Below are 26,259 nucleotides of genomic sequence, written 5' to 3'. Positions count from 1 at the left end.
TGATTGAAAATTAAACTTTGGCTGACGTCTCTAATGTTTAAAAAAAAAAAAAAAAAAAAAAAAAAAAAAAAAAAAAAAAAAAAAAAAAAAAAAAAAGATGAATTCTCACTCAAATGATGAATAATAACACCTACAATGTGATTGGATTTTTTTTGTTTTTGTTTTATCATGTTATATAGCACAAACGAGTGAGTCTCAAATTTTTAGAAAAATATTTATAGTTAGTCTTTTTAAACAGGAAAATACTTTTAACATGACCTATACATACATAAATTTGATATTGGTTTCTTACATTTTTTTAAAGAGTGAAATGTATTTGTATGTTTTCAACCTTCAAAAATAAATTAGGGAGTTTATAGGATCTATTGTCAGACATTTATTGACAAAAACATGGAATGGGCAAACCGAAGTAAAGACGTCATAACAACAAATAAATAGCTGTGACCAAAATCATCATACTTTTAAACAGGACAACATTTGATTGACATTGAATTATGAATTTCACTGCAGAACGTGTAAAAATAAGCGTTCAGTATGAAGTGGCTGACGTGGTCTTCAGGTGGTTGTTGTCATCATTTTTCAACCCCAAAGTAGGCTGAAAAGAAGCAAAAAACAATCGGATGGTGATGCATACTTTTTCATTGCTGCTTTCGATTTAATATGCAATTATTGTTTCAAGGTTCTCTTCTTAATGCATTTATAAACAAACAATACGTGAATCGGCGTTACAATCAACTGTATCAGATTTATTATACACAAATGTTCTGATTGGTAGCGCTTACGCTAAAGTTAAGGCAAATGAACCACGAATTAATCTGAAAAAGCTGTTAACGTGAGAAAAATAACTTTACGCATTCACTGCATTGTCACAAAATCCAAACAAATGTTTGTTTATTGAACATCTAAACATAAACAAGTAGCAGTTAAAAAAATTTAAAGTAAGAAGAAACTTACTTCAATCATTCATAATGGTTTACATGTTCAAAAGGAGTCGGAAGAAGTTAAAAACGTATCTAGTCGTACCTCTTATTTATATCTGTTGACTTATTTCATTAATAAATTAATACATTCCAATAAAAGAAAATGTGTAATCCTGCTTGTGTAAACAATTGCACTTTAACACATACGTACATTTGTCAATAACGTATGTACATGAAATTCAAAGGCAGACAATAATAATACATCCTCATACTCACATATTAAATTTTCATTTGACTCATAACGGTACAACGAGACAGGGAAAAAATAAATTTCTACAATTGTACTTACTGATGTCTGATTTCAATAATGCTCTTGAACTTTACTTTTAAACATTTTTTTTTAAACTCAACAATTGACTTGCATCTTTTCAAGTCATTACCAAAACGATTCCACAAGTTAACACCTCTTGCAGAAACGCACCTTTAAAGGGATACTTCACTTATTTAGCCCATTATAGTAATAAAAAGTTACTATTTTGTCTATATTTAATTTGATACTATTATTGTTTTTCACGTACAATAAGTACCTTTAAAAACACATTTTGCAACTTGCTGTCGACTGAAAATGACATCACAAGGGCTCAGGTAACCAATCACAACTCATCTGTTTTCTCCGTTTGGTCATGTGACATTCACAAGCTGAGCTGTGATTGGTTACCTGAGCCCTTGTGATGTCATTTTCAGTCGACAGCAAGTTGCAAAATGTGTTTTTAAAAGGTACTAATTGGACATGGAAAATAATGAAAATATCAAATTGATTATAGGCAAAATATGAATGTTTGACTGCCAAAAATGGGCTAAATAAGAAAAGTATCTCTTTAATATTTGTTCGTTTTTGTTTTTTGTTTTTTTTGTAGACACTTGTACCCCTTTATTTCATAAAGAATGTATTTCATTTCAAACAACGTCTGAGTACTGTGGCAGAGTAGATTATTGTGTACTTTCTACATTTGTGCTATTTTAAACTCAACCAAGTCATAAAATGTCATTGTATTTAATTTAATAAATAGTGGATGTGTTGAATTTGTATATTTTAATAGATTAATAATTCTTATGGCTTTTTTTTTTTTTTTTTTTTTTTTGCAATTTAAAAACAGGGTTGGTATTTGTTTTATATGCAAGAGACTAGTATAGACCCTTGGGGAACTCCGTGAGTAATCTTCAAGTGTATTGATTGTATATTTATAAAATCTATTTTCAAAATAACTTTTCATCCATTTATATGTTAAACCCTCTTATACCATAACTCTCTAATTTATTAATATAGAATATAGTATCAAATGCTTTCTTTAGATCCATAAAAAACCCAACAGTAAATGTGGCGTAAAAAGTAAAATTACAACTAATGCAAACCAATCTGTCTTTATCACCTCAACTTTTCATGTTTCATTCAACAATAATACGTAAACATGATTGTAGACTACAAGGCTGAAGCCCTGGCTTTATAAATAATTAAACATAAAATACACATATTTATATATATATAAAAATACCCCCCACCTCCCCCTCAAAAAAAAAATCACAGCCTTCACAATTTAAAAATTGTATTCTAATACATTGCAATGTCGATTTGAATCCATCTGTTCCGTCCTCGCACATACACACGAAAATGCTGACACAGCAACTGCTGATGACGCAGGTCAGTACAGCCACTTGTCAGTAGTTTACAAGAACTATGCCCACAATTCTGTGGTATTTTTTTTTTTCCACACGCATGCATTGCAACATCAGGCACTTACCCTTCATACTATTTTTTTTTTCTCATCTCAAGAAATGACAACATGACTGGCAGTTTCGCAGTCGATTGATGAGAATAAAGACTCGTCTCACTCAGGAGAAGTGGTATAATAGCAAGTAGCAACAACAGTATGGTTTTAAAATGTAATAAATGTCATCAATAAGATTGGGCTTGATTTTAACTCTGGATTTTTCTCCATCAATTGAAAAAAAAAAAAAAAAAAAGGATATATTCCACAATCCAGTTCATTAACTTTTGTTCTGTCTCACGTTTATGTTGCGTGTAATTTTAATGTCGCTCACTAGATGGTGGCACAATTTGCATATTTGACTAAAGAAGAAGATTGAAAACAGGAAGTGCAAGGTTTAAAATTGTCCCTAAGATTATTGAACGTCCAACCTGCATTGAATACCTACAGAAAGTAACTGCTGTAGGTTCATTATATAAGGTACATCTTTTGAGATATATATAGTGAATAGTGAGATGATTGATTTGTTTGTTAGGTTTGGGGACAAAAAACATGACATTGTTGTGCAATAATTTTGTCTCACCCATTGCTCTTTCTCTCTCAATATATTAAATAAGTTAAAATGGATTTATACTGTTTTAAAACTGTGTTTAAATATCCCAAGTGACGCATAAATCCAAACCCCCTGTACTTGATGGTGGGCAACCATTTTTAATTTATTCAAGTCATACCCCAGGACCGAGGGTTCCGGCATTCCTGGATCTGCTCCTCGCTTGAAGCCTGTTAGACGAAATGAAACAAAAGAACGATATTAGAACAAAAATCACGGAGGAGCGGGAACACTCCACATCAATTCCAACTGGAAAAACTTGAAACACATTTCATTTTTGCCCCGAGACAGCATCAGTCAGATTAGATAAGTATGAATGAAGAAGCACTTCTTTTTTTTTTTTTTTTTTTTTTCTCACCCTGCCTTCAGTGGTTTTAGTTATTAGCAGAACATACCGCAGTTGTGAAAGCATTCACAAATTTGTATCTCGAGTTGTACAAATGAGGGGAAATGCGAGGTGGGATTGGTGTGAACCACGTGACGATATCCTCATCGGTGTTTCCGATGTGACGTTTGCAAATTTTTCGACCGGACGAAGCGTCACAACGTGAACGTTTGAACTTCCTAGTTCCTAGTCCATGTACCAAATGCACACGTGTCACCTCTAACATAACTTCTAATTTGTGTTTTTTATACCACAGAAGAACTTATTACAGTAGTCAAAATCACGCCGTATTAAGGGTCAAAACGCTTATGCTAGCTGGCTAACATGAGACCGGCGTGTTTTACAGCAACGTCCTTCACGCTTTCATACTGACCCAAATACAGCACTGTTGGAATAAAACCCCATCGGATGACGAATTGTCCGCACTGGAACAGCTGCTGTAGCCGCTGTTTGGTTTCTTTACTTATTTTTGCCATGTTTTGTTTGCAAACTCAGCAGCAAGAGCGCCGCTACGAGCTATCAAGGACACGGAAGCGGAAATGCGCCATCACCGGGGGAAAACGTTTAGCTTTGTGTCGCCGTCTTGTGGCTGGAGGACGCAACTGCTCGTTTGTTTTTACTGTTTCGTACTTCTGTACAGCGTTTTCGTGTCTATAAAATTGTCACATTTGTGGCAATAGGTGGGAAGTGTAATGGAAAATATAACTATAATTTATAAGATGCTTATTAAAACGCACAGTAGTGACTGTAGCTAAATTACTAAAAACTTGAAATGGGCTTGTAACAAATATGTTTTAAAACAACCATAAACTAGTATGACTACTCTGTATTTTTTGTTCCCAAATTGATTTATTCATTCAGCAAATGAGCTGGCTTTTTTTTTTTTTTTGGGGGGGGGGGGGGGGGGGGGGGGCGTGATACACCCTGAAATTGGTCAGCAGCCAATCTCAAACACTTTCCCGTCAACAAAAACTAATTTGAGTCAAAAGAAACACTTTATTTTCAGAAGCAAGGAGCTGCACATACTCAGACATATAAAAAAGGCCAATAAAAACATTTATATTACAACAACAGTATGATGTACAGCAAAAGCAGAACCAGTCACAATTTGTAAACGGACATACTGAAACACATTGATTGTCCATCCAAATTATGTACATCAAACCGTTAATAGCACACAGACGAGAATTTACACTTGGGATGGAGGTGGCAGTAGTGTTTGTTGGATGATGTTTTGCAGATGGGTTGACTTGGGACATTTAAAAAAATAAAAATAAAAAAAAAAAATAAAAATAAAACTATAGATTGCTGAAATACTACAAATAACTAGCATGTTGGCTAGCTGAAATATTAAAATAATACACAGCTTTCCATACCACGTTTTTGGATTGGTGACAGTGATTCATAAATATATTAGCCTTTCATGTGCAAAACAACTCTAATAATTATTTAAAAGGTTTAATCTGTTTCATTTTGTTCAAGGGAGGGCGTTATTGCTAATCATAACAATACTGATTGTAAATGATACAAATCTGTTTTCCATATTTGTTAGGGAAGAATGTGGAGTTTTTTTTTTTTTTTTTTTTGTAAAGAAGCACATCCGTTTCTGGACCAAAGTGCAAACAGACAGCAATGTTTAGGTTTAAATACATTTGTCCAAACACTGAAGGTACGTTTTGTATTGCTATGGGGAAGGATTGATCTTTAAAAAGCAGTAGAAACATGTTCTTTTTAAATCAAGAGATTTACACCTTCATTCAATTAGCAGCTTTTATGCATTTAAAAAAAAAAACTTCATAAACACCCACCCACACATACAAACATCTACCCCATATACTAGTGTGGAAGGTAAAAGGTGAATGTATGGAAAAGGCATGCAAAGGCAACACATGCCACTTCAAAATCATGTCCAAATACTTTTGCACAGTGTTTCGTAATGAGCTTTAAACGCACCTCGTCAGCAGGTTGCAATTTGACATGGTAACGAAGTACAACAAAGGAATCCGCAAAGTGACGGCACAGGAAAACAAACGAAAAAAAAAAAAAAAACACCACAGTAGAGACTCGGAGAGAAGCAAACAAAACGTTTGTGGTCCCTTACGGTTGGCATGGCTTACAGTTCCAGGTTACTGGCGCAGAATCACAGGATCAGATCCGACAGTTCAACGATCAAACCATTTCAAAGGTCCGAGCCGAGGTGCACGCTGATGCTCGGCGAACGCCGCGCGTGGTTTAAATAGCCCGGCCCGTCCTCCTGCAGGCTGCACGAATAATGGCCGGCTTCCATGGTGGCAGCGTGGTTGCCGGAAGGCGGGGCGGCACCTGCGACTACCTGCTCGAAAGAACGGGAGAAGACGGCGCTGGCGGTGCGCGTCAGGTTGGTGAGCGCTCCCGCTTTGGGCACCGACTGGCTGGAGGTGAGCGTGAGGCGCTTGACGGACGCCTCGGCGCTCTCGCTGGCCGCCCGGCCGACCGTCAGGGGGCTCGCCTCTTTGTCCTTGCTGCCGCGCCCGCCCAGGCGACACTTTTTCATGGCCTTGGCCCCCAGGTGTAACGTGGTCACGCTGTTGCTGATGGTGATGGTGGGCGGGTTCGCGTCGGGCGCCGCGCCGCCTGGCCACAGGCCTTCGTCCGCTTCCGAAATGTCCATCAGCTCATCCGGGGAACCCAGATCCACTGCGTCTGGGGGGAGCGCAAAGGAAGACAAGCAGTGGAATTAACAGGAGATCTGCAGGACATAAAACATAACTAATTTGCCATTCAGCCCATTAGTCAAACAAAACAATTATTTACAATATGTTGGAAGTACCCCCACAACATTCTAATTAATATCACATTTGTGAAATACCAGTTAAGCAGCAAAATCCACCCATTTTGATCAATCTCAGGGGCGGCCATTTTGTCACTTTCTGGCCACTAAAAATGACATCACATTTGTGCAGAACTCAGATAACGGCCAATCACAACTCAGCTTCAGAAAACAGTTAAAGGGATACTTGACTCTTCTGAGTAATTTTCAATGGTGAAAAGTTAATATTTTGTCCAGAATTAATTTGAAAATGTCATCTTTCCATGTACAATAAATAACTTTATAAACTTCTTTATGAACCTCATCTTCAGTTGACAGCTAGTGGAAAAAAATAGTTTGTAAAGGTTTTGATTGTACATGAAAAAGTAATTTAGTTATTTTAATTAATTCTGGATAAAATAACCTTTTAGTCCTGAAAATGGCTCAATAAGTCAAGTATCCCTTTAAGCAGCAATATCCATTCAATTGTTCCATCTCAGGGGCAGCAGCCATTTTGTCACTTGCTATCCACTATAAATACATCAGTTTCTCAAGGCTCAGATAAAGACCAATCACGGCTCAGCTTCAGAAAACAGGAGAGCCGTGATTGGCCGTTACCTGAGCAAATGTGATGTCATTTTCAGTAAACAAAACTAGAGGCAAAATGGCCGTGCACAGAGATGCTAAAAACAGGTGGCTTCTGCGGCTTAGCTCATATTCTATAACTTTTTTTTGTTTTTTTGTTTTTGGTTGACTTTTTTTAAATGTAAAATAAACCAGATGAAGTCACACTAATGTGCCATTACACTGCGGTAATTTCGGACAAAACTGCGCAGTTAAGTCATGGACTGCATGGCAAACATTTCAAGGTGCAGTACTTATATCTTCCAGCAGGTGGCGCCTAAACCCCATCGCCACAGTGAAATTTTTTATTTTTTTTTTGTTTTCCCTCTCTACCCCAACACAAGGTTAGCTCAGCCAAACTGTATTTTATTGGCAGGAGAGTGAGTGACATATTTAGTCCCAAAAGAGACCGGGAAGGACATTGTTGAGGACACAAGCCAAGGAGACATCACGGAGGGAAAAGTGAAGAAGGCAAGACAGCAACTGCATTGGAAAAACAGTGAATTAGTCACTCAGAAAAAGCACAGCAGTTACAGTTGACTAGAACAACTGGTAAACAGAAATGCAGGCCCTTAATAACCAATACTCTGATTAATAAGGTGTATAAAAAAAAAAGAAAAAAAAAAAGAAAAAAAGTTTAATTCTATACGTGCTTAAAATAAAGACCTGCATATCTTCGTCCAGCTTCAGTCTACAAAAAAAAAATAAAAAAATAAAAAATGTCCAGGTGCAACCCAGGAGTGCTGTCGAGGCAGACGATTTGTTGGATGAGAGCATCCCATAATGGATGCATTTCACGTCACATACGTAACACACAGCTGTGATTAGGACTGTTTGTTTTGTAATGTATTCAAGGAACATTAGTAGGAAATTGGAAGGACGCCCGAGCCACAGGGGACAGAGTGAGTCAAAGCTGTTGGACTGATTGAATGAGTAAGAAAGCAAATTAGGGCTGAACAATTTTGGGAAAAAAATTTTTTTTCCCCCTATAGCAATACGGTGATTGTGATTTAATTATTTACTTTTTATAAATCAAATTAATCTGCACAACAGTAATATGAATGGAAGTGAATTAGAAAGACCAATGCCGATTATTAGCACTGTAAGAAGCCCATTTCAGTTTCATAAAAATGGAATAAATTGGCATTAAAAAATACAAACTTAGTCCAAAACAATTTTTCAGATTATTTTTTATCTTAGACAAGACTGTTGTAGGAAAAATCCAGCAGTTCTGAGGGTTATTAACAAGTCTTAAAAAATAAAATAAAAATTACAACTTAAACACGTAAATACCGGTAATTGGGAAAGAGAGAGAGGGGGGGAGGGGAAAAAAAAAAAAAAAAAAAAAAAAGTTACCAATGGCCAAACACGAATAAATAAATAATCCCAAATATCTGAAATGTTACATTTACTTTAGTTTTAAATTCCAAACCAAAAACAGAAGGTGCAAAGAGTTTCTAGGGTTGAGAGCGTCATATGTCTTATAAAGTTAATTGAAAATGTAAACAAATAGTTTCCTGAAGTTAACACAGTTTTAAATTAATGTTACAGGATGTCTTTTTTTTTTTTTTTTTTATAAAAAGGCCAACGCTAATCTTGGTCAAAATGCTGACTATCAGCATCGATGATCAGCCTTGCAGATTAACGATCTATCTTTTAAGTTTCAATCAATTTCAATTAGAGGTCAACTTCATCAGGTAAGTATATATTAAGGCAATAAAGGCATAAATCAGAATGCAATAATGCAAACACATCTGTTGCTTTATCAATTCAACAAATCGAAGCTTTTGCAATTTGAAAAATTGAGTTCAATTGTTCAGCCCTAGTGCAATTAGGTGGAAAAAGGGGGAATCATCATCAAGCAGCTTTTTGGACCACGCCCCCACAGACAGTTACCTAGGTTACCCCAGGAGTGGGGCAAGGGGGAGGAAGGGCTTAGTGCTGGCTCCTCCCTAAGGAGGTAGACCCAGAACTGTCGTTTTCCACCATTCGCCTCATAGACTTCTGCCTCCTGACCTCCTGCCCCCGCGTGGCGGATTCATGACTTCGGGGGTCCTGGCTGACCTCGGGAGCGCCTCCCAAAGTCTCGCCGTCCGGGTGGCTGCGGCCTTCGGAGCGCGGTCGCATGGAGTCGCCGTTGGGCAGTCGCTCGCTGCTCACGCCTGTCACACTGATATCGGGGATGACCACGCCCCCCGGCGCCGCCTCACTGTCTACACTCACCTCCTGGGATTCTGCTGGTGCGGCATCGAGGGGGGGCCGGACAACACACACATGCGCACACACACGCAAACATTCATATCATGCACACACGAAAAAACAAAACATAAAGGCAATGTGCACAGGTACACATGACCATGACAAAAGACAAAAAGTAATTAATGCAATGACAGATCAAAATGAAAAAAAAAATATATATACACATATAATGATAAGAACAACATATGGTCATAATACATGCTGTGAAAATGAACATGTCACAATGAATAACGATGCAGAATATTTGAACCAATGAGCACCATGCAGGGATTTTTATCATGTTTCAGACTGTCTACTTATGTTCATTCACCTCATCTAAAATACTACACAAATTGTGTACAGTGAACCCCTGCTACATTGTGGATTTTTATGTCATGAGCTTTTGCTTTTTTCTTTATTTTCCAAACTGATTATATGAGGATGCTTTTAATTTGAAGGCCTGACTTGACAGAATGCGTTGCACAGATGTTGCCCAGCAGAGCGGGAGAGTTAATAAAAAGATACTTTTGTCCATTTATATTTAATTGAAACTGTTTTGTGTATACAGTGTTTCCTCGTTTTCCGCTGGGGTTAGGTTAAAAAAAAATACCCGCAATAAATGAAATCCGCGAAGTAGTTAGCTTTATGTTTTACAACTCTTATAAATGTTTTAAGGCTCTAAAATCCCAGACCGCACAATTTATACACTTTTCTCATTGAGGCATTTACATGTTCTCACATTTCTCTCTTGTTCAAACTTTGACAATGTTCAAACCTTCATAAATTTTATAAAATGGGTATATTACTGTAAAAAAATATGCAAAATTGCACTTTAAAAAAAATTCGCGAAAAGTGAACCGCATTATAGCGAGGGAAGACTGTATAGAACCATAGCTATGCTCCATAAAATTTATTTTTTCTTCATAGTTTTCGGTGTCTTAAACGGATTATTTGGCGTTACACTAATTCCTATTGGAAATGTTGCTTTGTTTTTCACATGATCCTGTTTTACTTAGACTTACTGGAATAAAATTGCTTTTAATTTCATGCAATTTTAACAAAAACAATACATCTACATTAGCATATATAGAATTTTCTTTAATTTTTTTTAAAAATTTCTTATTTTATCGATCAAAAATACAAGTATTATTGGGACTTTCTATTGAGAAAAAAAGAAAAATGGTATCAAACATTGTTTTGAACAGTAAACGCCACCAAAAGCTGGAATACAAGGAATACTTTAAAAAGTGCATTTGAATAAGTTTACATGGGTTTAGAGAGTATTCACGTGTACTTATTTATTTTAAATGGTCTCTCTGTATTGTGGATTTTCACCTTTAGCGGGTTAGGGTCTGAAGCGAATCCCTGGCGATAAATAGGGGTTCACTGTAAACAGATTTGGACTACATCTCCTAGTTTAAAAAAAAATATATAAAAAAAAATAAATAAAAAATAAATAAATAAAAGTCTATGAACCAAAAGTTTGATGAGTGACAACACTTGACATTGAAATGATGGAGAGCTTAAACCTCTTACTCTCATTTGTCTTGTGTTTGTTTGTTTGTTTTTTGTCCCCACTCATCTTACAGCACCGCGATTGAGCTCACCGTGTCTTTTCCAGCGGTGCCCCCTTATAGAGAGAGAAGTGACAGCATTTCGAGAGATCCGGGAGGCGGTGGGCGTGATCTCCACCTGGATGCTCCGCGCACCCTCCTTGGCGTTGCTTTTCAGAGCTGCGCCCTGCTGCGTCGACTTGATGGCGTTGCCCACCTGACGGGTGGGAAGAAGCACACACTGTCACTGTCAACCAAGAACTGCTTCATTCAGAATTGTGGGCAAGAACACTTGCAGTGATGTTGGTCCAAATTTGCAGCTGTGGAAATCTACATCGTAATCCTATTTCTTTCAGATTTAAGCACAAGGCAAAGTTTAAAATTCTTAAGAGGCCACTGAGTTAAGAGTATTTACAAGTAATTGCACACTGTGGAAATTCTTTAAACAAACAGAAGAGCGTGGAAGAAAGTCATAAACCCAGGACAATGTGGCTTTTGTTCAAATGGGGTGAATTGTTATGGTCACTTCATTAGGTGTCAATGTGGTAGACATAAAATAGGTTTGATCAACACACAAAAAAAATAACTGTTCAGTAGTATTTTAATATGAGGCATTTCTAAGTTTGGATACGTCATTTAGGTACTGTATGTGAGAGGCAAAAATATAGAAAAATCTTTATGTATGATGCAGCAAATTTTAGCAGTAATAAAAATGTAAGGTTCAAGTTGTATTTTAAATTTTAAAATGGTGCCGAATTTCACAAGTTACTTCATGTTTATGATTAGATAGCTCTTAATGTGAAAAGAAAACTGCACTGAGCTGTCATCGTCGTACAAATGCGATTATGCCATCTAGTGGCAGAAACATGACCAAGCGTCACACTTGTTTTTGGCAGATCTTTTTAATTTTCACTTAATTTTATGAATTATGAAATTATTGTATTAATGACTAAAAATTAAGCTATATTTCTATTAGTTAAACATTTTTTTCCCCACTTATGTCAACTCATTTGCTCCCAAAAATGTATAAATACATTCTATTTTTGAACTCATTAACTCCCAGCCATTTTCACAGAAGCAGTCCCGTTCGCTCCCGGCTGTTTTACTGGATTTTGACTGATTTTGCAAGGCCCACAGAATATTGTGTTCTATTGCTATAAAAGTAGATTAAAGACTCTTATTTCATCAGGAAAAAAAAAAAAGTATGTTTCCATCTGTTTCTGTTTTGCAGCAATTAGCATTGGAAGACGGTTAGGTTTCATCAGTTTTCACAAATCTATTTAAAATTGTTAGTAATTGAGATTTTTTTTTTCTACATGACCCTGGTTGATCTCTTTGCTCTGAGAGGCTGCATCAAAGCCTTCTGTATGCTGGAGCATGAAAAAAAAAATAATAAAAAAAAATACGTATAAATACGTCCTTATGACACTTAAAACAAAAAACGTATTTATACGTTATTGGGAGCAAATGAGTTAAATTTATTAAGTGTCCCAAATACGCACTTTTTTTTTTTTTTTTTTTTTTTAATGCTAGACTCCACAACATATTGATGCAGCCTCTCAAATGCAGAGAAAGGGTGAAAAAAATGGTAGTAATTACAAAAACGGCCAGCAGGTGGCAGCAGAGCATATGAGATCAACCAGGAACATGTTGAAAACGAGCAGATTTCCCCCACAATTCTAAGCAGATTTGTGAATAATGATGAAACTTAGCTATATTATAATGCTAATTGCTGCAAAACTGAAACAGATAGAAATAGGGTTTTTTTTTCCCCTGGTGAAAGAAGAGTCTACTCTTTCCTTTGGTAGATTTTATGATTTTTTTTTTTTTTTTTTAGCAATAAAAACTATTCTGTGGGCCTTGCAAAAGCAGTCAAAATCCAGTAAAACAGCTGGGAGTGAAGGGGGTTGCTTCAGTGAAAATGGCTGGGTGAGAATGAATTCAGAGTATGAAAATTTACAAGGAAAAAAAAAAAATTATCGTACATTTAGAACAGATAAAATTTGTGATTAATCGCGAATTAACTATTGAAGTCATGCTATCAATTACGATTAAAAAATTGAATCGCCTGACACCCCTAATACAAACACTAGCTTTGATTTCAAAACTATCATTCATAACAGGTCTTATTAGTTAAAATCAATAAATCATGTGTTTTTAGGATTGTGGAGGAATGCACCTTGACTGGTGTAGTAATACCGAAGGCTTATGCTCAATCTGCTTCCCCCCACGAGGATTACAGCTAAACAGAGCAGAGTGCAAAGCATGTAAATAATCTAGTGGGATTTGCAGTCTGACACACACAGACCAACACAATACAGCATAGTGTGTCGTGTGTGAAGCCAATATGTTGTTGCGCATGTGTGTCCGCCTCAAATGTTCACACTCTCACAAAGAGTTTTTTTTCTGTTTTTTATTTTTTAACTGGACTCACCAATAGTGCTTCAGGGAACAACTCGAGCTGGGCCCGATACAGGACGTCATCTAAGGCTTTGGATCCAAGATCCGCTTCCCCGTTACACCTACACACAAAATATAAAATAATTTAAACAGAGAAGAAAACGTGCACCCAAAAAAAAGCGGGCATGTTTGCACACTCACAACGCATAGTGAATCCCCGTGAGGAGTTGAACCAAGAACTCTGATGTAACCGTCATCCGTGTGCTAATACCTTTATAGCGCCGTATCTGTTGCCGTGGGTAACCACATATGCACACTCTGGAGGATAACGGACAACAAAATATGAGAAGTTGAATCAAAGGAACAGGGAAGTTGCGCAAACGGCACGACTCGTCCTAACAAGATCTGTGAATTAGAAGAAGAGCTGCTCCAAATTAATTAGAGTGGAATAATAAATACAGTTTCATATTCCTCTTTTGTGATAGTAGAAATTATAGCACGCAATACAAGAATTTTCCCAAATGCTGGGTGATGTGTTTGGACCTGGAGCTGATCTGGCAGAGGGACTGGAGGGAAGAGGAGCTCATGTAGCTGAGAGCAGCGTTGTAGCACAGCAACAGGAAGGTCAAAACCTCAAATCTGGAAAAACAAGAAATGCGGTTTTAGAGAAGAAAAAAAGAACCCCCCCCCCCCCCCCCCCCAAAAAAAAACAAAAACAAAAACAAAAAACAGCAGTGCAAAGCAAGAATTTCAATGATTAAATACTAATATGAATATCAAGGAGACCTAAAATAATGACCCTCTTTTTCAGGAACAGACTGTCCGCATTGTCCACAAAAATATCTTGTTTATATATTAGTTATTTGACGAAAAATAAGTTTTAAAAAATTATGCAGTATGCTACGGAAGCATATTGCATTCACTTGAAAAAAAAAAATTTCTCCTGTTTTTCTGACTAATTTTTTTGGGAGCTTTGTTTTGAGTATTTTATTTTTTTCTGTTTTTATGGATATTTTTTTTCTGTTTTACTGAATATTTTTTTCTGTCATTAAAAAATAAATAAATAAATAAATAAATAAATAAATGAATATTCCCAAAAACAGAAAAAAAAAGAAAAAGAAAAAAAATACTCCGAAAAACAGGGGGGAAAACCTTATTTAAAAAAAAAACAGAAAAAAAATGATTCAGAAAAACAGAGCACTGATTTAGGTTTTTAGGGGTAATTTTTTTTGGACCTCTGAACGCCAAGTGACTTGTTTCACACCACTGACCTGTATATGACTGGATAAGCCGATAGCCCATACATGCTAGTGTGAAGTCACAAGACGGCCATCTTGTTACTCCCACCTCGCAAGCAGACTGCTGTATAAACTACACGGTATACATACAAATGAGACGTATACAGCTCGTAGGCAGTTAGTATAAGGCCGGAGGGAGGGTGGGTGTTTTGTTTTTTCCCTTGTTTAAAAAAAAAAAAAAAAAGTGACCACCCCAGCACCCCCCCCACACCCCACCTCTCCAGCCTAACTGCCTACGAGCTGTACATATGTCTCATCTGTACGTATACTGTATAGTTTATACAGTAGTCTGCTCGCGATGTGGGAGTAACAAAATGGCCGCCCTGTGACTTCAATGGCTTGCACTGGCGTGCATGGGCTACCAGCTATCCAGTCATATATACAGGTCAGTGGTCGGCAACAAGTTATTTGGAGTTCAGAGGTCCAAAAAAAATTACGCTGAAAAACAGAAGTTGGTGCTCTGTTTTTTTTGTAAGAATTTTTTTTCCCCTGTTTTTTGGAATTATTTTTTTCCCCGTTTTTCGGAGTAAATTTTTTTTTTCCTGTTTTTCGGAATGTTTTTTTTTTTATGACAGAAAAAAAACATTCCACAAAACAGTAAAAAAATAAAATAAATAAAATAAATAAAATAAAAATAAAATTTCAGAAAAACAGAAAAAAAAATTACTCAAAAAAACAAAGCTCCCCCAAAAAATTACCGTAGTCAGTTTTTTTTTTTCTTTTTCAAGTGAATGCAATATGCTTTCGTAGGTATGTTCCACTTTTTTCAAATGTCATTTTCAGAACACGCCACGAGCTGTGAAAAAAAAATAGATGTCAGGCCGTAGTTTGGTCACGACTGTGCTTGCTGCCGGAGTACTTCTCAAGATGACTTTCACGTCACCTCAAATCTCAGATGACCCCGTCAACACAAATCTTGAGGCCAAGCAGAAAATAGGTCATGTTCTGACCTCCTGAATTTGGCAGCCCTGGGTTTCCCTAAATTACATGACAGTTCCTCTAAAAGAAAAAAAAAACGGCCACTTCATAATTAACAAGGCTGGACAGCTGATGTCGGCCATCACTGAAATAATGGCCAAAATGCACTAATTGCCGCTGGATGTATTTAATAGTTCATGCTTAGCGAACCAAAATGAGAATGACCTTTTTCACATTGACACAAAGTTACCAAATTGGAAACATTTGTATCGATCCTGGTCGAAAATATGCTAACAAAACAACTATCATCACCTGTTTTGTGCAGTAAAGTTTTCTCTCTGGAGGAGCGGCCCCATGTACACCACCCTGCTCAAGCCGTGATTGGCGAGAGCCCCTTCTGTCAGGGCCATGGAGCCGATGGCAGACGGCTGGAATATCAAGATGACATTTTTGCTGCTGAACATTTATGAAAAAAAAATAATAATCCTCAGCATTGGGGTGTCTTACCTCGTGGTACACCGAGGGCTTGGAGAGGGAAGGAACAGTGAACGATAATACTTTACTCTGCCCATCTTTATCGACTATTTCCTGAGGGAAGAGATGAAGACAAAGAACATCCGTAGGTGAGGAGAATCAGAGGGTTTCGTCTTGTACTCATGCTAAACGTGTGGGTGTTTTCGTGACGGCTCGCGTTTTCTCCTGTCTGTGCACTGCTGTGTGTACACCCACACCAACACACTTCAGGGTATGTGTGCCCCCTGAGTGCCTGTTAATGTCAGATCAATTATAAGGAGGGGAGCAATGTGCGCTGAGTGACACATGACCTATTCTGCTATGCAGACGGGAAGAGAGACATGGGCGCACGCAGATCGTCAACATCATCATTATTTGTAGGCGCACAATCCGTCCATGTTGCATAATTCTCAGAACTGCTGCGACTGCTTTCTAATAAAGGAAGACAGGCGACAGTGTAAATGAAGCTTTTAAAACGAGAAGCTAAGAAAAATCAAGCAGATTTTTGGGGAGATTCACTAAGGTCTACCAAATAAGTGTGACAGTCAGATTACAACAATAATCCAACCCAATTTTTAGTTTTATCACTTAATTTTTCATACATCATGAACCAATTTTATGTAAATTGCACTTAACTCGGTGTCAGACATTTTCAGAACCTTCTTTACCATGCGGGGGTGGGGAGATTTGGATTGGATTTTGACTTATTTTGCAAGGCCCACAGAATATTGTGTTCTATTGCTATAAAAACATGTAACCTACCAAAAGAAAGATTAGTCTCTTCTTTCATCAGGGGAAAAAAAAAAAAATCTATCCGTTTCCATTTTGAATATAGCTAAAAAAATCTGTTTCAAACTGTGGGGAAAACAGCTTGTTGCAACATGGCTCTGGCTGATCTCATACTCTGCTGCCACCTGCTGGGTGCTTTAGTAACATACAGTTGGCTGCATCAAAGCCAACTGTATGCACTAGCATACAAAAACAAACAAAACAAAACGTATTAATACGTCTTTGGGACAGTGGTAATATTTAAAATAGAACTTTTTTTTTTTTTTTTTAATACGTTTTTGGAAGCAAATGAGTTAACAGCAAAATCATGGGAGCGGCCATTTTGACATCACAGTTTCTCCGGGCTTAGGTAACGACCAATCACGGCTAACGGGTTTTGTGAAGCCAAGCCATGATTGGTCGTTACCTGAGCAACTCTGATCTCATTTTTAGTCGACAGCAAGTGGAAAAATGGCCGTCACCTGGGATGGATAAAACCGGGTGGATTTTGCTGCTCAATTCATATTCCACAAACGCAATGTTAATCAGTACCGACTGAACTTATCTAGAAATATATAAAAAATATACATCGATATGAAAATTAAAGTCTATAGACCGACCAAAAAAGAAAAAGAAAAAAAAAAAAGCATATATTCCTCCAAAAATTGCAGCCTCTTAGATTTGAAAATTGCACCACTCCACACACACACACGCTTGGTACACTCGTCTCCCCTACCAAGTTGTAAATGCCCAGCAGCAGGGCCTCGATGCAGCCCGAGGTGTGAGGATCCCTGGCTGCGCTGACAGACAGAAGGCTCCACAGGAGCTCCGGAAGGAACTGAAGAGTGAACCGCTGCAGCTGCGGCTCGCCGCTCCGATAAAACTCAAATAACTGGTGACACACCGGCTCCAGCAGCTGAGGATGATTTCAAAAAAATATAAAGCCGAGTTCAAACATTATGTAACCAGTAGAGTTCATGTTCAGTAAACAGATAGATTTGGAAAGGTCCATACTTCACTATAATTCTCCCGGATGACTTTGTAGAGTGCTGGGACAAGGGCACCTTTGTCTTTAAGTGATGCAGCATAGGCTGACACGGCGCTGTCAGGCAAGGTCTGAAATGCACACAGTAAAATTTGTCTGCTTTTAAACTCATGAAATGATAATATTGTAATGTGCTGTGGACAATGTTCATGCATCTCTGCTATATTTTCTATTTATAGAGATTGGTGTCTAACGGGTTTTGGCAGTATACAGGAAAGGCCAAATTTAGAGTTGCGTGCCTTTCGTATTGTACCAGGTTTATAATAATCATAAGCATTGATGCTAATTTTTATTAATGCACCAATGATGTTCCACCTTCTATGTTAGCATTAAGCTAGCTGGCTGATATGAAAGTATTTGGTTTGGTTGAGCATTTTGGTGTTAAAGGGATACTTTACTTATTTAGCCATTTTTGGCAGTCAAACATTAATATTTGGCCTATGAAAAAATAAATAAATATATATATATATATATATATATATATATATATATATATATATTTATAACATTTATTTATCAACAAATGAAGCTGTTTCTAACGATTTGGGTATTGTGTTTTTAAATTACATGGATATTTCTCATTTACTGTACCTTATATTCTGACAGCCATTCCTCCACCACTCCTTGGTCCATAGCCAACATGTTCCTGCATCTGAAGAGGCGTCACCTCTACCTTTACAAAACAAAAGTAAAAACATACATAAACATGTACGGTAATTTGCGCACACACGCTGCCATCAATTTCGTAGACACAAAAAAAAAAAAAAAAAAAAAAAAAAAAAAAAAAAAAAAAAAAAAAAAAAAGCTATTGTGCCAAAATTTCCACTACGGAACATTTTCGACTTGGAAACTTACAATTTAGAAAAACAATTAGAGCTTCAAGAAAAGGCTACCGTTAGAGAGGATCTCATTTCAATTTGCCAAAATTCAGATCTATTGGTTAATGTGGTGGATTGTGACTGTACTTATGGATCATTCTATGACATTTGTTTTTTCTATGTAAGACAGATTTTTGTAAATGCCCAAGTGGTACTGACAAAGCATGACTAATATCAGCATTATTTATCCTCTACAACTGACAAAGTAAAAAAGCAAAAATATAAGCTAGTCAAACAAATGTAGCTCATAAATACACTGTTAAAGTAAACAACCATGGATAAATGGGCAGGAGGAATGCAGAGTCCATGTTTGGTATAACTTCACAGAGACTGCTTAAAAGGAGAAAGTGAGTGAGAGGAGGCAATCAATAGTTGAAATCCAATTTTTATGCAATTGTATTGCACAAACAATCTTAATTTATCCTATAAAACTAACTTGCAGTCTATTACCTCCCTTGTGAAACAGAAGTACTCAAATGTAATAACATTTCAGCTCAGGGGGAGCCTGCAATATCCCAACAACACTCGTTATAAAATTCACGTCGCGTTCCCTTTGTGCGCCAACTCTGTCTCCAGCTGTAATTTACTTTCACAAAACTAACTGCTTCATTTATTTGGTATGATTTTGGTGCATGGCCCCTAAAAGGCTGCCAGGTGTCCATTTTTGGAGCGTGCCAGTGACGAGAATGACAAGTGGGAGGGAGCGGCGAGCCAGCGACTCATAAAAAGAAGACAGATTATAACAGAACAGCCTGCGTTTAGCGAAATTAAATTAGTGTATTGTGGCAGCGTGTTCTGTCACATGTAATGAGGGTGCTGAAATCTTGGGTCTGGCTTGTATACAATGTGCTTAATAGGGGCAGGCGAACAAAATAAGGCTGTGATTAGAGTGACTCAGTCGTTTTTAAAAGATAATTTCCCTCCTAATGGTTGATTTTCTAACCATATTGGTTTCTTGAGTGCAATTTATAGTTATCAAGTGAATGAATGGAGGGAAAGAAATGACACATGCAGGCAAAAACAACCCACAGTGGTCATTAAGGAAAGTAATGTACTGAAAACTAACCATTGAAAAATCAGGCATTGCTTTTGGATTATGTTCCAACAGCTTTTTTTTCCCAAAAGCTTTGCAGATTGTTATTAAGAATTTGGGAAAATTCCAGTTTCAAGTTATTTCAGTGACCATTGTGTTAAAAAAATAAAACAACAACATAAGTGTTGCAAAACAGTTGAAATTAGGGCTGCACAATATTGCAAAAAAGTGACATGCGATATAGTTGTTGAATATCATTATTGCGATACTTAACTTGTACCTAAAGAAATAACATTATCTACTGAAATAATGACATTTATTTCATGTGGCAAAATAAATCTTCGTTAATTGTAATAATGTTCAATTATTGGATGGTGATGCATATTTAAGTTAAGTATGAAATAATAATTACTACTACTACTAATAATAATAATAATAATAATTATTATTATTATTATTATTATTATTATTATTATTATACGTCTTTGCGATATGCATGGGCCAATATTACGCTAAATATTTTTTCGATATATTGTCCAGCCCAAGTTGAAATATATTTTTTTCGATTTTGTCCTCCATTGCACATTATGATGCTCATTCGAGTGTTCACACTTTTCCCACATGGGGCGGTATGAGACAGACATACAGATACTGTACTGGAAGCGGAAACTCGTCCTTTGCTGAGGATAAAGAATATACACCACGGTAGGTCTACATGTTGCTGCACAGTTTGTGTAAGGGTTTAAAAAATGAAACAAAACAAAACAGATGTTAATCGTTAGCCTGGGAAGTTATCTTTTGTGTGTTAGCATTAAGATAACTGAGGTTAAGTAGATGTAAATAAACACCGTCTAATTGTCTTAGTTTGGTATTTTGTTTGACAGTCACCTTCAGATGAGAGTGGAAATAAAAAGCTTGAGGCCTCTTTTTGAAAAATAATGTATTTACAAATTAAATCTTCCAAACTGGGGACAGTTGAGTCACCTGGATCTCAAGTTTACGCTTGCAAGTCCCAGAAAGAAAAATGTTTTTTTTTTTTTAATTGTTCAGTTGATAGCTCGTTGCTCGAAAAACTCGTAAATTGGGTAACTCATCTCAAGGCACCGCTATAATTATAAAACTGTTTTAATTGTGGGAATGCTGAAGCATTCCCACATATGTTATTCTCCACACTTTTTTGCCTCCCGGGGTACATATTTATTAGGGGTGTGAATTGCCTAGTACCTGACGATTCGATTCGTATCACGATTCGATACCGATTAATCCCGATACGAATTTATAAGTCGATTGTTGCGATTTTTTTTCATTCAAATTTAGAAAATACTAATCAGTAAGCTTGTAGAGTGTAAGATTTATATGAAAATGTATTATTTATCTGAAATTTCAGTCTTATAGAGGTTGTAATCTGTTTCATGTTTGAACAGCATTAAAATAAAATATTAAGGCTTAATGTTCCGTTCATATAACATTCTTCCATGCTCAAGGTGTGAATCCTAACCCGAAGTCAGACGTTTTGTTGAATATTTTTCCATTAAAAATGGAAGTTTAAAAATCGATTCACACATACACAAAAAAAAAAAAAAAGGCAATGATGATAAGACGTTGAATCGGTAAGACTACCGAATGAACAATTCTGAGCTCTTAAAAAAAAAAAAAAAAAAAAATCGATTTTTTTTTAATTGAATCGATTCGAGAATCGCGCGATGTAGTATCGCGATATATCGCCGAATCGATTTTTTTTAACACCCCTAATATTTATCGTCTGGTTCCACATTACTTGCAGTATTTGCACAATTTAACGTTTAAAATAAACTCTTCCCCATTCATTTTCAATGGGACATTGAACTTTTTCTAAGTATCACTTTCCACGCCCACTTCCATATTTATAACTTATCATCATTACCAGGTGTCTGAGACTGCTCGGTGGCACAGTTGGTAAAGTGTAATGTCCAGTAACCAGGAGGTCATAATTTCATAATGTATCTCTCAATTCCGCATGCATTCAAATCTTAGCATTCAGCATTCCCAAGCAATTTCTCCAGAAATTGCACTTAATCTAGTTTACAGAAAAGTTATTGAAAATTCAGCATATTCATGGGCACAAATTCCACATTAAAGGGTTTGCATTCGCAATGTGTTACACCACGTAGTACAAAAACAAAAATGACAATGAATTATGGAGGACGCAAAATCCAGGCAACAAATCAGCCTATACATCCAGAGGAAGGAAATTACTTGTTCTGTTGATGTACTACCGATTGCCTCAAGCAAGAAACAGAAACTCAACCGCCCAAAGAATTCACAACGCTGCGTAATTATGTCATCGGCAACGTATTTGTCTTCCTGTCATCTCTTTACTTGCGCTTCGAGACTAGGATCACGACACAAATCAATGCAAGCTGGAAAGAGACGACTCGAAGGATAACTACTCAGCGTCACACGTCGATAAATCACTTTAAACAAGTTAGCGCAAAACAAACAACTAGAAGTACTATAACAGTGAAGTGATGAACTTAATGCAAGCAATGCGGGTGAGAGGCACAGACAGCATGAATAGAGCACAGATCAATCGCAAAGGGAGCGATAATTGGATGTATACTGAGACGATGGATAAAAGGAATGCATACAACACCCAGGGGATCCATAACACAATTCAAGTGAGACGGATGGGTCAATAAAAGAATTTCATTAGGATCTCCACTGCCGGTGCCAAAAAGACTAATACAAAGACTCGAGACAAGGAAACGGATACACAACGCTCAAGGAAACACTGACATTTTAAATATGAAGTATTGAAGATTTTGCAAATGTTTCAGGACAAGTTAGCAGCTTTGCAGGAAGTGAGGAAGAATGTGTCAAGTAATCAGTAAGTGTGTTTATTCAGCGCCTGGCTTGAACAAACCTGTTCCTGTGAGGGAGTTTGCAAGCTACCCACGCCTCTTGTCCTTCACGTCGCACACACACACATGAAAACATGGCATGTTCGACATATATTTATAAAATTACATACTGGTTCGCTCATGAGAGGTCTATCATATTCTTAATACTAGTAATAATGGGGTGGAGAAAAACAAACAGGGAAGTGGAAGTAAGGGAAGTGAAAAATAAAGCTCAAGCTTGATTTGGGGGCACAGTATGAGCCTGGAAAAAAAACTCCGCACATAAAACCATAAGATGAACTGACTGTTTTGTAGTCTTTTAAGCATTGACTACAACAAAATTCTACCAATGTGGTTAGTAAGGAACTTTAATTGAAGTTGATAAATAAACCAGCTTTCATATTAATTCATGGTTATTGTGACTTTATTTTACCATTGGTATTACTCAAACCTAAGACTAAAACCACTTATTTATAATGTGATATTGTTTCTCGGAATTAAGATTTTGATTAGAGAATTTATTTTTGCCTTTGTTACAAAATAAAGAAATAAAAAATTAAAAAAATACTTGCTAAGAGGACCTTGGGAAAAAAATAATTTCAGAGAACTGCAGAGCCTTCCTCCCATTTATTCCTTTGTACACATACATGTTGAAATGTGGATCAGTGGTGTGACAGAAAGCTTGAAATGAGCAACTCAAGGGAAAAAAAAAAAAAAGAAAAAAAAAAGACAGAAACAATGAAGTGGGTGGTGTTAAGAGTAGCAGAGCTGCCCCAGCTGCTTTTTCCTGTGGTACAGGCCAGCAGCGTACAAGATAAGATTATCACAAAAAGACCAATACTGACTGGCAAGACCACATTGACTGAAACTGAAAGTTAATAAAAAAAAAATTTTTTAAATTACATAAAAAAACTTTAAAATTAAATATTAATACCCCCCCCCCAAACAAAAAAGAAAACTAAAAAAAAAAAAAAAAAAAAAACAGTAAGTAAAACAATGTGCCAATATTCTAGTCAGCTTTCCCACAGGGCAATAATAATCATTAATTTTATTGAGATATATTAAATAAGATATAGTCTCTCTCCCACATTGTCTTAACTCATAAGGAGTGGGTGCTCACACAAGCAAGCCATCAATCCACCCGTATACACTCAGTTAAAGACACACCAGTAATAGACTGGTAATGTCTGCGGTTTTTGCTGTTATGGAAGATGGATGGAGAGCGCTAACAGACAGGAAAACCTCTTGTAGCAGCCTACGCTCTTAAGCTGGTGATGCATCGTCACCCAACGCGATCCTCTCTCTCTCTCCAACCACAATTCCTTCAATAATGAGAGCGTGCGAGGTTAAGCGTGACAATTTTCATCTGCAGAAATAGATTTTGATGCCACGGTGAAATGGCTGAATCTTCACTTCCAGCGTTGCCTTTTATAAAGACGAATACTGCGCCACGTTCTGCAGTGAATTTCGCTGCTGCACATTACACAACTTGGTTGGATAATTCACAGAACAGTAGGATTGTGTGGTCACCTGATGCTTCGTGACAAGCCGCGCAACGCTTTCCTCGAGCTCCAAGAGCAGCTTGACTGTCAAAAAATTTTCGCAGTTCTGAGAAATACAGTAAAACGCTGAGTAGGGTTCGGCAATCAATTGGCTATCGATTCATTTATATGAATAATTGATTATTATTATTTCTTTTTAGGCAGCTTCCGTAGCTCACAGCACATTCTTAAGTGCTTGCACTAAAAACATGAATGCAAACAGAGGAGCTTAGTTTATAAATTAGTGTTGCCAAGTTGACGAGTTTTACGATGCCTCTAGCAACTATTTGCTTACGTAATTAAGGACATGCTGGAAAATTTTGAAACTTCCAAACCACAAATACTTTGCTCACATCGCCTGGTCTCACCTGTAACAACTGCACGTGAGAAAAGATGAGACACATGGGAAAGGCGAGCCATGCAATATGACAGCTCATTTTATGAATGCAAAATTAATGCACAAACAATTATTGACACATTTAGGGCTGAAAATTAATTAGGGGTCAAGTCATCTTTATTTATATGAATTATTATTATAATTATATCAATTCCACTTGTTTTTTCCCAGACCAGTAACAGTACGAGAGTACTCAACTCTTGAGTAGTCGCCAATACCAATACCAAGTACCAATGCCACTTGCAATTTTGATACATAATGAGAGCATTAAAAAAAATCTAAATATATTTAATTACAATATAGCATCTTTCCTTAAAAACTGTATGAAACAAACGGCAATGTTTGGCTGCTGTCGAGAGTACAAATACTTTAAAAATAAGGCCAGGTATCAGCCGTATTTGATACCTGGTATCGGTACTTGCCCGTCCCAGCAATTAATCGAATTCAAATCAACATTAAAGTAAATGCAATCAAAGTCTAATGCAATTTTCAAATTGCAAGGGCTGCAATTTTGACAAACAAAAAATATGTTTGGTACAGGTAGGAGAACAAAAGAAAAACTTAGTTTGAATCATGTCATTGTCATTTCCTTTTTCTATAAGCAATGAAAGGGGGGGGGGGGGGGGAATCAATCGAAAAGTCAGAGAGCTTTAATATTTTCCACCTCAAGCACCATGAATACATGTGCATCATGAATACCTTTCTATGGATTGAAACCGTACCAAGATCACCTCTTACAACTCTGTTTTCAGGACACACACTAAAACACAGTGTTCAAGCTACAACACATGATTCACATGAGGCTTGGCCAGATATAAACACTTCACCGTTGCACTGTGTAGTAGTTTGTCTGCCACAGAACACACCCACATTGCGTAAAACAAGAATCCGGTGAAAGGTCTTTCTGCGTGGAAAATGACATCACAATTCTGATATGCTGGAAGTTATAACCATCGCCGGTATTGTAATTGCAAATGTGCAGCTCATATTAGTCGCACTTGAGTTATTAAAAACTGACTGCTAACCGAGCTAAATTAAAATGTTACTCGGTGGCTCTGAGAGCATTAAATTGCTCGGTGTTGGTGTTAAAGAGCACCAGTCAGGTCATCAAGATTAATCTCATCCCGCCACATGCTCTTAATCTTGCTGAATGACTTTCGAACCTGCCATGACGATTGCCTACAGGTTTAGCTAGTTAGCTAGCTCGGCTAAAGCGCGACTACAACTAAACCGGGACAAGTTATTTACTTACTGGCATGCTATCAGTGAAGCTCCAGCGAGGGTCGTGCTGGTGCGGTCCGCCAAAAAGCAAATAGGCGTCACTTCCCTACTGCTTCATTTCCTTCAGTTATGTAGTAGACCCGCTCCATCGTGGTTACTTTCCTCAGTCAAACCATCTTTAAGTGAGAGCTCTCAGAATCAACGGAAGGAAAAAAGGTCGAGTGGGCCAATCAGAAATGAATAGGAAGTCAATTTACCCCGCCCCCTGGATTTTTTAGCCAATCGAATTATTGCGTTGGTAATTTCCACGATCAATTTCGGTTGTAGCTGTCAACCGCGCTCTCTCGACGCTTGAGTGACTGTCAGATGCATTTCAATGAAATATTTTTTTTTAAGTATTTTACGTCAAATTATATAACAAATTAAATGTTATAATCTTCACACGTCAAATGCTGCACATTCGCTATGAGAAGCAATCCATTCG

At 37.0% G+C, this 26,259-nt stretch overlaps 2 protein-coding genes across 5 annotated transcripts; both read right to left on the bottom strand.

Moving 5' to 3' along the window:
• Positions 1 to 361: 361 nt before the first annotated feature.
• Positions 362 to 4,240, bottom strand: tomm7 (translocase of outer mitochondrial membrane 7 homolog (yeast)). The gene is made up of 3 exons (XM_077506908.1): positions 4,055 to 4,240; positions 3,418 to 3,466; positions 362 to 595 (listed from the first exon to the last, which is right to left on the bottom strand). Exons 1-3 carry the CDS (start codon positions 4,155 to 4,157, stop codon positions 580 to 582), a joined length of 168 nt encoding a protein of 55 aa, XP_077363034.1. The 5' UTR covers positions 4,158 to 4,240; the 3' UTR covers positions 362 to 579.
• Positions 4,241 to 4,657: 417 nt separating this feature from the next.
• On the bottom strand, positions 4,658 to 25,972 carry hycc1 (hyccin PI4KA lipid kinase complex subunit 1). 4 transcript variants are annotated; one of them, XM_077506763.1, is made up of 12 exons: positions 25,807 to 25,972; positions 18,418 to 18,499; positions 17,796 to 17,897; positions 17,518 to 17,697; positions 16,008 to 16,088; positions 15,813 to 15,928; positions 13,828 to 13,923; positions 13,486 to 13,602; positions 13,319 to 13,406; positions 10,939 to 11,101; positions 8,990 to 9,330; positions 6,215 to 6,363 (listed from the first exon to the last, which is right to left on the bottom strand). In XM_077506763.1, the coding sequence occupies exons 2-11, from the start codon at positions 18,466 to 18,468 to the stop codon at positions 9,029 to 9,031; spliced, it is 1,296 nt and encodes a 431-aa protein (XP_077362889.1). In that variant the 5' UTR covers positions 18,469 to 18,499; positions 25,807 to 25,972; the 3' UTR covers positions 6,215 to 6,363; positions 8,990 to 9,028. The 4 variants fall into 4 exon arrangements, with proteins under 4 accessions (XP_077362888.1, XP_077362889.1, XP_077362891.1 ...); XM_077506765.1 differs by having other exon boundaries at positions 8,990 to 9,327; XM_077506764.1 differs by having other exon boundaries at positions 6,327 to 7,576.
• Positions 25,973 to 26,259: the final 287 nt, after the last annotated feature.

Source organism: Festucalex cinctus, chromosome 19 (assembly GCF_051991245.1).
Source record: "Festucalex cinctus isolate MCC-2025b chromosome 19, RoL_Fcin_1.0, whole genome shotgun sequence".
NCBI lineage: Eukaryota > Metazoa > Chordata > Actinopteri > Syngnathiformes > Syngnathidae > Festucalex > Festucalex cinctus.
This window is presented reverse-complemented; position numbering and strand designations above follow the sequence as displayed.